This window comes from Amborella trichopoda, chromosome 2, assembly GCF_054954075.1.
Source record: "Amborella trichopoda isolate Santa Cruz 75 chromosome 2, AtrichopodaSantaCruz75HAP2 v2.0, whole genome shotgun sequence".
Classification (NCBI taxonomy): domain Eukaryota; kingdom Viridiplantae; phylum Streptophyta; class Magnoliopsida; order Amborellales; family Amborellaceae; genus Amborella; species Amborella trichopoda.
In genome coordinates this window covers 50,927,396-50,940,045 of record NC_142337.1, presented here as the reverse complement: position 1 = coordinate 50,940,045, position 12,650 = coordinate 50,927,396, and the positions used below count along the sequence as shown (strand labels likewise).

The following is a 12,650-nucleotide window of genomic DNA, read 5'->3' as shown; positions in this document are numbered from 1 at the left end:
TCTCTGATATCCAAACGCTAATTGCTAAATATGGTTCTGAGGACTATGTTCTATGGAACCCTAATTTCCATTATTGAAAAGTGAAACCTAATTCCATTTTTATTGTTTGTTGGAAATGCAGGTGGTTGAAGCAGTGGACCATTTGTATCCAGAGTTCAGAAAGGTAGATAATTTGGTGGCGATTAATTCAGAGCGTGTTCTCAGAGCGTATCAAAATGCTAGGGTTGGATCTCACGTAAGTTTTTTTTTTTTAATTTCCTTTACTTTTTTTCTTAATTTTAAATTTCTCAATGTGAATGGTTCATATTGTATAATGCACAATAAGAAGAAAAGTTTATTTTTCTCAATCCCTCTTATTATTATTATTATTATTATTATTATTATTATTATTATTACTATTATTACTATTATTATTATTATTATTATTATTATTACTATTATTACTATTATTATTCGCTATGCAAGCAGGGGTTTTGGAGGGTACCCCGCTTGCTGTATTGATATGGATGAAAATTTACAACAGGTCAGACAGACATTGTGTTATATCTCCATCTCTCTACAGACATTTAGACCACTACACATGCTCTATCTTACTCAAAGTCATTTTGGGATTTTGTATTTCCCATATTTCATTTATTACTCTTTAATTTTTGTTCCTGATTAGGGGCTACTATTGCAAATCTTCCGTATCATCTTCCTTAGTGTCCCTTGAATGGTAAGGTGCCTTTGCTTGCTGGTTTTTTTGTTGCCATATGATCCAAATCAGTGTCGGGAGAGAGGCTCTTATATGTTTCTTTCTTGCTGCATGACCCAAATTAAAGTGGGAAGAGAGACTCTCCAAACCTTATTTAAGATTGTAATACGAAACTTCTTTCAAAACCAATTGGTTAAGACACTTTATATGTTTGGATCAACTATGGGTCAAATGTTGAATACTTGAATCTCCACACTAGTTCTCTTGAAATATCCATATAAGATTGTCCCTTTATGCTGCCCAGTTAACTTCTTATGCATAAAGAGGGATTAATTTCATCAGTGCAGGGTTTATTCTCTTTCTTTATTTACTTATCGGCTTTTGAAGGTATCTCATACATGTGGCATTTGTCATTAGTTTATAGTATCTTTTCTTGTTCTGTAGGATCATTGAATTTTATAAAGGGAAGTGATATTAAATAGGTCTTTTGAAAAACCATGTTCGTGGCATATGCATGACTTCAAATTTTGCATACTCACTCTTTTCATCCCATCAATGAATCCCAAAAAAGAAACACCAAAAATTAATTTGCACCTTAGAAAAAGTAAAAATGAGTCCCTCTCCAACAATGAATCCCGGCAGTCCATTTGGTGGATATTGGGATCTAGGCTGTTAAGAACTCAAATAAATTTTTTCTTCCTTAAAATTGTTCGTCTAGCGATCATAAGACCATCTACAATTTAAAATTACATAAAAAAAAAAGTCCTTTTAAGGCCTGGATTTAATCATCCATCAAATGGACGACTTATGTTCATTCAGTGAAAAAAAACACTTTAAAGTGCGATTTTAAATTTCAATTTTTTTGAGATTGTTATTAGATGAAAAAATCATGTTTTTAAAAATCAATGTTCAAAAAGTCGGATTTGGCCACCTAGGTGGCAGAGAGAGGAGAAAAAAGAGGGGAGAGAGAGGAATGTTTTTGCTCTTTAACGGCAGTTATGTTTTTTTTCTTATTGTTTTTTTTCCCTGCTGATTTTGCGATAACCAGCTCTCATTTGTGCAAGGGAGGAAAAAGTGGAGAGAGAGAAAGGAGAAATAGAGGAGGCTTTCTTGAATGTTCATGGCGATTACCCTTTTTATTCTTGACATAGTTTCTTTCTCTTGAACCATGCCTTCCACTTCTCCTTCTCCTTCTCCTTCTTCTTCTTCCTTTTATGTTTTTCTTTTTAGTTTTCTTTTAAGGGGCTTATGCACTTTTTTTAAGGATGTAGCATTTTTTTTTTCAGTGTGGGCTTATGCCTTTAAAGTTCGCCCCCCCCCCTGGTTTTTAAGGGCTGGCACTACGTGGGCACCTTGGCCCTCTTAGGCACCCCTGCAGGAGCCCTCTTATGGGGGTACCTAGGGAAAAAGGCGAGCCCTAGGCACATGGCCTCTTGGGCCCCTCCGTTTGGTGGCCTGCCTAGAAAGCCTAGGTGGCCGAATTTTTTAACACTGATTGGGGTAAAAGAAATGCCCTTGACATAGTTTTTGAAAGTGTGCTTTCTTAATACTTTAAGAACGTTGCATGAAATCATTCTCTTTTTTAAAATGAAAAAATGAATATCTTTGTGTCGGATTGCAAATGTTGAGAAATTACACCTTTGTTTAAGGACTTTCACATGCTTTTATATTAACCGTCCATTATGCAGCTTCTCTTATTCCTTTTTCTGTGATTTCAAGCTTCTGTCATTCACTAGTCCATATTATAGTGAAGGTTTTGTCCAAAACCTTATTTTCACAATTTTCTTCTGAGAACTAATTTAGTTATAAGATCTGCTAGGAAGCTTGTAGAACTTGTAAGTCACAATACAAATTGTTTTCCGTTAACCCCATAATTTTCAGGATGCACTAAATTTTTTATTTTATTGAAAATTGGAAATACATGTGAAGATATTTGGAGTCAATCAAGAATTTTTTTCCTCTTCAAAAAAAGAAAATTATTAACTATGTTATGTGGAGACACATGTATTGGAGAATGCCTTCATCAGTACTTGGCCTGAAAGTAAGATGGATGTGGTTTTGGCATGGGAAGTTTGTAAGCTCGAAGGAGAACTCTAAATATCTTAGAACATCTGAATATTTTTTCTTCGAAACTAAATAGATGGATTGGTGCTCATGATTATTTTTTGTAAATCAAATTAATTGTGAAATGAAAATAATTAATTGGGTCATGTGCAAGATTGTTATTATTTGACTAACAAAATTGTCATAATTGTTTGTTTAAGTTTTAGACCATGTCTCTCAATTCTCATTGTCATAGAAACTAGAATATCGTGGGGTGCTTCACTCTGATGTAGGGGCTAGGGAAGTGAATGTGGTACCGTTGGCTTCTTTATACTAGTTAGACAACATCATGTATTTGCCTGTGAAGAATAAAAAACTTATACGTACATAATGGAAATCATTCCCAATTTCTCAAGTCACCCATGATTTTATAAGAATAACTAAGGGCTCTTGTTTTTGAGCCATATAGGCCCACATAGATTGCATTGTCTCCCTTTGTCCCCTCTCTCCCTTCGTCCTATTCATCCATTGGGGATGTAATGTTGTATGAATCTAGTTTGGAAACTTGAACGCCTGATTTGAAGGACTTGATCCACTTTGACTCAACTATGCATGAAGCTGGGCTTCACAATGAAATCTTTTTTCGTTTTATCTATTTTATAGGTCGTTTCAGTGTCCAACTGCTAGTATCTCTGAGTATATCAATTACGTCTCAGTGGTAGCATTGTCATTGGTGAAAAATCCGACCTTCCTCCATTTCCATATCTTTTTGTTACTGGCCATGGCACATGCCACCATGAGTGTTGACCTCTTTGAGTTTAACCTAGAATAATAGTACAAATGAATCAGGAATCATCGTAGAAAAACTAAATTATGACAGCATGGTCTTTCCAAATGTCCGTAATGATATTGCATTGAACAAAAAGGTGTTACAGAGTTTTCACTTACAATCTACACAACTGGCTTGTGTATTTGTCACAAAAAACCTTGGTTTTCATCCAGCCCAGTGTATCAAAAAGCGCTAGGAGGGTCCTAGGCGGCCTGGGGGGTCTAGGCAGGCGCCCAGTTGAAAAAAAATAAAAATCCCATTGTCCCAATATACCATATTCCAACAATCCAACTTGAAAAAAAAAGAAAAAAAAAAGAAGAAGAAGTCGAGAAGAGAATTTTGATAATTCATATTGTTAAAACAGTAAACTGTAAAACCATACAAGTGATATAAAAGACAACACCCAACTCAACAAAAATATACAGAAATTTAGAAAATATACAGTCTAACAAAAGTCAACACAACAGTCAATAGATTCAAGTCACTCAACACTAGACTTTACAGTCTAACAAAAGTCAACAGTCAACAGACTCAACACAACAGTCAATAGACTCAACACTCAACACTCAACACTCAACACTCAACACTCAACACTCAACACTCAACACTCAACACTCAACACTCAACACTCAACACCAAGAGGCAAGAGTCTTCAATCATCATCATCAGAAGGACTATCAATAGTGCAAACCTCATCATATGCATCAGAGTTGAGGCCATCATCATCAGAGTCATCTCCCTCTTCAATATAATATTCATCCTCCTCTGTTTCTTCTGAATCTGCCTCTTCCTCATCTTCTTCTACCTTCCTCTTACTAGTATGTGCAGATGAGGCCCTAGGAGTCTTGGCTGCTGTACCCTTTTTCTTGTGCTTCTTTGAACTCAAATATTGTATAATTTCTTCCTTGGTGGCCTTAGGAACATTTTTACACGGGGCAACATCCCCCGTAATACCAATAAGGTGTTTTTTAAACAGGTAAATGCCCTCAGTAGTATCTTTTCTACAATAATTACATTTAATATGATTTTTATCACTTGGGATTCGGGATATAACCATACTTCCAACCCGGATCACCACTCCGACGACTAGAAGCTGGAGAAGATACTTCCATAGAACAAGGCTTATTTTCATCCTTTTTTGGTTCTTCAAAATTCAAAAGATGTCTAATATCATCTCGAGCTGCTTCAAGAACCTTTGTACAAGAAGCAACATTACCTCTAACACCAGCAAGGTGTTTTTTGAATCGGCTAATACCCCCATTGGTATCTTTTTCACAAAAATTACACCTTATACAATTTTTATCATTTGGTTTTGGGTTATATCCATACTTCCAACCCGATTCACTTTTTCTAGGAGTAGCAGAAATTGATCTATGACAAGGATTTTGTTCTTGTTTTTGTTTTGCATAACTTAAAAGTTGCTTAATCTCCTCTCTTACAGCTTCAGGAACATTTTTACAAGGGGCAACATTCCCCTTAATACCTGCAAGATGTTTCTTAAATCGGTTTATGCCTTCTTTTGTATATTTTTCACAAAAATTGCATCTAACGCAATTTTTGTCATTTGGATTCGAGTTGTATCCATATTTCCAACCTGGATATCCACTTCGACTAACTCCTGAAGAAGACATCTCAAAATAAAGCAAGAAATCTAAAAAATGCACTTACTTTGGTTGTTTGAATTTCAAAACTTTGAGAAACACTTCGATGATTCGATGATCGATCCAATGAAATATAATCATTTTTTCCTCCTCTAGGCAGGGCGCTAGGCGACGCCTAAGTGGGTCTGTACCGGCTAGGTTGTCGCCCAGGGACGGACCGCCCAGTTTTACCGCCTATGCCTGGGAGAAGCGCCCATGCCTTCTGGACCGCTTAGGCGCTGGGCGGTCCGTTTTTTAAATCAATGATCCAGCCAAAAAAAAAAAAAATTTGTTTTCAAGAAATATGTGCTATTAGGTCCTATGTCTTGGGAATTTGCAATCAATTAGAATCATTGGCTATATACTTCGATAAGGGTTTGTTTCTCCTATAGAGGGCTTTATATATTTAGTAATTGCATGCCTAAACATCCCATTTGTTATAACTTCTACGAGCCAATTGATTCATGAAACTAAATTTGGTTGCTTTAGAGTGACATTATTTTCTATGGTTTATAAAATCCAAGGGCAAGTCAGTTTTGTGCCTTTGGGGTTCTTACTGGGTCATAAGAACTCAATAAAAGAAGATTTAATAGGTCCCCTGGATGATTGTCTACATTTGGTTTGGGTCTTCATTGGAAATGGCTTGGCTTTATGGGGAAACACAAAATGAGCAACACTCTTAGAATCCAAGATTAGGGTTACCATTAAAAAAACAAAAATAAAATAAAATAAAAGATTAGATTTGTTTGTAGGGTCTTTGGTGGCAATGGCAAGAGATGGTAAAAGGTTTAGTTCACATACACAAGTATTACTGCTACTGGATATTCAAGAAAAGGTTGAATTTAGGATTAGTAGAGTTGTGTGCATCAAAACTAGAGATCGGCCGAATTCACAAGAAAGACAAATCTCATGCTTTGATTGGCAAGTAGTTTTAGGGTGTGGACATATAGTTTTGCTTTGATGGTATTTGTATTGTTGTGTGTTGTATTTCATTTTAATAATGTTTTTCGATTGTTGTATAAGAGGATGATTACTATTGCAATATTTTTAATGGTTTTCCAGTCCATAAGAATTATTCATTTTTAAAAAGTCAGATAGGAACTTAATGATATAAATGGACAATCCATCATAGTTTGTTTGAACAAACCATAGTCACTGGGATCTCATAACCTAGGTGTCCATCTCTCTCCAGGATCTCTCGCTGGTACTCCAAAATATGAATCTCTATGGGATTGCGATTTTTTAATTTGGGATCTCAATCCCTACTTTTCAGGGATCACTCCTAGACTGTCAAAGGGGCAACAACTGGCCAATAAGATGTTTCATTTGAATCTTAATGGCAATCATAGCCTCTCAAATGTAGTTACGGTAATTGTCCACCCCAAGGAGTGATTCTAGTTTGGAATTGAGCTTTTGCTTTTCCATGAAGGAATCGCCGCAGATCCCAATTCCGGAAGTTAGGAGTCATGATTCCATTTCTGAATCTCTTTCCGATGTCTTTGGAATCTGGATTTCACCTCACCATTTATTTGCGATTCTTAGGTGCACAAGATTGCTATTCAACCAATATGAGACCTCACTTCCAATTTTCAAGAATAGCAATCAGAGATATTTGGAATTAATGAAAAAGAAGAAAAAGAAAAAGACAAAGAAAAGAAAAAAGAAAAGGATTGGGTTGAAAACTTGAGAGGGCAGCCCAACAATTCTATTCTTAACTTTCTTTTAAGTTGTTTAGTGTTGATTTAGAATTGCTTTGGACTTTTGGGGATTTATTATTAAAGGCTATATTTGATATTATTTGGGACTTTTTTGGGATTTACTTTTACTTGAAGGGTTGTATTTGTTACTTAGCAGTCTTCTAACCATAGTTTCAAAAGCAGTAGGCAGGTCCTAGGCGGCCTGGAGGGTCCAGGTTGCCCAGCACCTAGGCGGGCTCCCAGAACTTGGGCGGCCCAGTTGAATCCAAAAAGGATTCTACAGTTATGTATTGTATAAAATATAAGAATTATGTATTTAGGGCACATCAGAATTCAAATTATACTAGACATTGGCACACACTCCATAAGCATAACCATAGGTCGGTCAATATCCAATTAAAACTTAAAATTTACCAACCAAATTATCAAAATCAAAGTTACCCAAAACAGTGGAACTACAAATCCACTATCCACAAGTCCACAACACACAATCAAGAGGAAAAAAACAAAAAAATGAAAGAATGCTTGAAGACTCAAAAGAATCTTCAATAGTTCAATCAATGTTCAAAGTTGAATCATTATTCAACATTCATCATTCATCATCATCAGAAAAAGTAGGGTCAGCTGCATTTGCATCATATTCATCGCCATCGGAGTCGTCACCCTCCTCAATATATTGGTCGTTCTCCTCCGTCTCTTCTGAATCTATCTCTTCTTCCTCATCTTCCTCGACCCTCGTCCTCTGCACAAAAGATCTAGTGGCCCTAGGAGGGCCAGCTGATGTCCCTGAAGCTTCTATGACCATGTCAATCCTTCATACCCCTCGACCTCATTATCATCAACTAACCACTCCATAACATTGTCCATATTTTTTGATCTGATGGGGTCTCTCTTATCTCTCTTAGCAAACCTGTCTTTGAAGAATCGATTATACTTGACATAGACTAGGTCATTGAGCCTCTTTGATTCAAGCATGTTCCTTCTCCTTGTATGAATCTAACAAAATCAAATGAAACTAATTAAAATCTATGGTTCATGTATTATTAATACAATTATACAAATTATCCATTCGGCCTTACCCCTTCAAAAGTACTCCAATTGCGCTCACAACAGGATGAGGAAGTGGTTAGGTTTAAGATCCAAATGGCCAACTTTTGTAAATTTGGATAACTACACCCATGTTGGTTCCACCAATTGGCTACAAAGATATAAAATAAAATCATAAATAAAATTATAAAAATGAAACTTGGTTACTTGAACTTGATGAACTTAGGAATATTATTACTACTTGGATCAATTTTGGTCCTTTGCCTCATCGCCATTGGACTCCCAAAAGACGTTAATGAGCACTTGTAATTTATTAGTTCATCAACGCATATAATATCTTGGATATCAAGATTTGGGACTAGCGCGTCTACACACTTATTAAATCCAGTCATAATTGTGTCATTTGTCTGTATATCCTTGCCAACATAAAAAAAAGCTAGGTTCGAATAATAACCAGCTGCATGCAATGGCCGATGTAGCTGCCTATCCCACTTCGCATCAATAATCTCCCAAACAGGCTTGTAGGGGTTCTCATCATCATCAAAATTTTGGGCTATCTCTCTTTTTTTGCATTTCTCCATAGCCTCATATATGTAGCCCATAGAAGCCTTGTCACTATCAACCATGCGAATGACTTTGACAAGAGGAAAAAATACCTTAAGAGCACCCTGCATCCTTTGCCAAAAAGCCTTAGAAAGGATAATATCTCTCACATTCTTCCTAACCTGATCCTTGGACCACTTACATGCTCTCCAGTCATCTGAGGTAAACATCTGCCTCAACTGCACTCTCCTCGGATGTATGCTATTTAAACATAAGTACCAGGTCGCAGATCTCGTGACCCCAGGCCTCACAATCTCTTTCTTCTTTGTAAATATATGCATCATGCTGAGGGTGAGATGGTGACTATAAATGAAATTTGTAACTGAGTTTGCCTTCTATAATGCACCTGATATCTCGGTTAAATCGCCAAGAGCCTCAAGCATGGGGTCTATACAATGGCTGCATGTGGTGTGCAAAAAATTTTAGGATAAACTATGCACAACAAATTAGCTGCAACAACATTAGGAGCAGCGTTGTTTGTGACAACCTGTACAACAAGATGTTCCCCAACCTCCTTGATTCCCTTCTCTATAACTTGGAAAATGTAATGGGCATCATGGATATGATCAGAGGTATCAATAGACATAAAAAAAACAGTTCCTAAAGGATAATTCACAAGCAAATTCATCTGACTTCTTCTCTTCCTATCACTCCAAGTATCAGTCATTATAGAAACCCCATATTGAGCCCATGCATCATTCTTAACTTCTACAAATTCCTTCGTGACACTCACCGCTTTTTTCAAAAGAGGCTCTGAAAGCTCATATGGGGTTGAGGTTTTTATCTCAGGCCCAAATTGGTCAATTGCCTCTACCGCGGCATAGAAGCTGCTTAGGCGAGCGATATTTAAAGGAATGCCCGCCTCATAAAACTATGTAGCAACATAATAAGCAGCTTTATCTCTCTCTTCCTTCTTCATTCTATTTTCAATGGTGGTTTGCTTCTTTGTTTTCTCTCATGCAACTTCAGGATCCGGCCGAGGCAAAAACCTATCCAAAGGGCCTCTAACCCGAGGGTTCTTACTCCCAGAACCAGAAGTAATTACAACTCCCTTTGCCTTCCCCCTAATAATAGATTGTTCTACCTCTTGACATCTCTTCCCAATCCAACCTCATCACTATCATCATCATCATCATAATTGACTCGAATCCCAGACTAATATCTGCTATGAAGGCAAATCTCTCATCTTTTTTCATTTTTACCATACTAAAAAAATTGGTTATTTCCTCTTTAACAGCATTAAGAGTCTTTTTACATGGGGCGACATCTCCCCTGATACCGACAAGATGTTTCTTGAACCGGTTTATGCCCCCTTTTGTATCCTTCTCACAAAACTTGCATCTTATGCAATTTTTATCATTAGGATTTGGGTTGCAGCCACTTTTCCAACTGGGATCACCACTTCTATTAGATCTCGAAGAAGACATCTCAAAATAATACACTTTATACAAGCAATAAAAAAATCACTTACTTTGATTGCTCAATCTCCAAATTTCCACCTTATAGATGCTTCTAAGGAATCAAAATCTTCTAAACCCCCCGCCCCAATAGATTTATAAAACATCAAAAATTAAATCTAATATCAGTGGGTGATGTTTTGATCAATTTCTCATAACTTTGAGAAACCTTCGATCCTAAAGAAATCACCAAAAACTAATTTTTTTGGGGCTTTCTCTCTTTAAAATGGCCTCTAATGAACCTAAAACCCCGATTTTTGGCCCTTTAGTATAAAAAAATGGACAAAAATAGCACCCATTGAAACCAAATGACCGGGCGAGGCGCTGTCCTTGGGCGGCCTCCCAAGTCTGGGAGCTGGGTGGCCGCCTAGGCGGTTTCTTGGGCGATTAGGCGGGCGCTCAGGAACCTCCGCTTTTTTTGGGCGCCTAGGCATGAGCGATGCGCTCAGGCCCTTAGATCCGCCTAGGCGGCCGCCCAGGTGTTGGGCGGTCCACTTTTTGAAACGCTACTGCTAACTTAAGTGGGGATTTAGGGTTGAGACTAGATTAAATGAATGCTAAGATTTCGTAGGAGCTCTTACGATTTCTTTGGGTTGTTTTAAATACTAGTTTCAAGGAAGAAAGGGGGATTTTTTGGTTTTGAAAATATTACTATGAGAACAAGGCTCCCTTCTAGGTAGGGTTTGAGAGGTTGGGGGTGAGGATGTTGAAGCCTAAAGCTCCGGATCGCCCCAATCACCTTGTCGTAGCGAATCAACACATGAGGACCAAATGTCTCCTTTGATAAACTGTACCAAACATCTTCTTTGATCAACTGTTGTTCCTCTTTTCTCAGTAAGGATTAGAGGTACTTTTGTAATATAAATTTGAAAATTGAGGGATTCTTTTATTTTGAGGAGTTGTTAAGTACCCATACTACTGGTCTTGCACATTTTCTTTTTGTTTATATTGCTCTTGCTCTTGATTTACATCAGGAATCTACTTCCACAATATCAAAACAATTGCCGAAATTTTATGAATACTCAAGAAATTTTTTAAGACATTATATGAAAATTTTTGTCATTTAAAATTTATTAATAATTAATATATGATGGGTATCTAAAAAGTCTATGGGTGTCGACAAACTTTAGTTTATATCATTCCTAAATTTTGAGAATTTGCAACAAATGTTTTATTTTTAAAAATACTTTTTTAATGCATAAAACAATTTTATTTTCATTATTCAATCTAAAAACTCTAAGAAAGCCCTTGGTTAAGGGTATCCGACCTTGTTTCAAGTACTTGTGGAGAACTGTGATAAGGGCACTCAATACATCCACTCCAGTGTCAGGTAGGGCTGTCAAAGGCATCGATTCCACTAATAGGGGAGCCCTGGTTAAGCATACTCAATATATGGAGTCCAATATTAAGGAGTTCTTGCTTGCATATAATCTAAAACCTTAAAGTTTTTGCCTTTTGGAATTCGTTTCTTGATAATTTATGGCTTGGTTCCAAGTGTTTTGGTGCACAATTCCCATACGTTAGGAATCTTGATTCCAACTTGATCGGACTGTGATTTCAATAAGGTAGGAATCTCGATTGCCATTGGATTGGAGCGCGATTCCTAAATGGTAGGAATGCCCCTTCATGTGATATGCATTGTACGGATCAATATTTAAACAATGGGATTGGTGAACTTGGTGGTCCATTTGGAAAACCCGTCTGGATTGCTGGGTCGCAGTCTGGATCAGTGAATTGTTTGGATCGGATGGATTCGGCCTTAAAAAATGAAAAATAAAAAAATTATTAAAATTTCTTGAAAATCTAGTTTTTTAGGTTTCCAAAAAAAAGTGGTATCGCTTGATTGTTTTCCATTATTTTAACAAAAATATGTGAATACTGTGAATTGGTGGCAGAGAGAGAGAGAGAGAGAGAGAGAGAGAGAGAGAGAGAGAGAGATTTAAAAGATCACTTTAATTTTAATTTTTTTGTAAACGATGGAAAATATGCATTTTATTTTTGAAGGAGAGCATAGAAAATTTTGTGATAAAAACCAACGAACAAACAAAAAAAGATAGATGCTTGGTTACCACATAATATACAAAAAGAAAGAGAATATTGATATGAGAGAGAGAGAGAAGGGGGGGGGGGGGACGGGAGGGATTTATTTACAAGCACATTGATGGGAAAATTGAATTTTACTTCAAAGTTCCCCCTGTGGGAAACCTTACTTTAGTCTCACATCGGTATTTGAAGAGTAAAAAGGAGGGGGTGGGGATATAAAAATGGCTAAAAGCGTGGGAGTGGCATGTGGCTGCTCATCAACTGTGGTTGGCCTCCATAACAAATAAGAGGCTTGCCCTTATGTAAAAGGGTGGGCAACACCTTTTGATTAATTTTTTTTTTTTCAAATGTAAATTTATATAAATAAAAAAGAAATATAAAAAATGGGGGAACTATCCGGTTCCACTGGTTTGAGCCGCTAGTTCCCTGACATAATAGGTTCATTTTGTCAAAAAACCGGCTGGTTTAGGAGGGAACTAGCCGAATCCCGATATTTGGCGGTATCGGGATCGGTCAGGCAATTTGGATTTGGTTGGTTCTGATCCGGATCACCAATTTTTAAAACCTTGGTATGGATGGTGATTCCAATTATAGGAA

At 36.9% G+C, this 12,650-nt stretch overlaps 1 protein-coding gene across 11 annotated transcripts in view; it reads left to right on the top strand.

The window, feature by feature from the left end:
* The window catches only part of LOC18425743 (uncharacterized), a 33,362-nt gene that overhangs the window by 417 nt on the left and 20,295 nt on the right, over positions 1-12,650 (top strand). For all 11 annotated transcript variants that reach the window (XR_016049505.1, XR_016049503.1, XR_016049504.1 and 8 more), the window contains exon 2: positions 122-235. Coding sequence is in view for 1 of the 11 variants with exons in the window: in XM_088858479.1 (XP_088714605.1) it covers positions 122-235 (114 nt within the window). In the remaining 10 variants the exon portion in view is untranslated. The remainder of the gene's footprint in view (positions 1-121; positions 236-12,650) is intronic.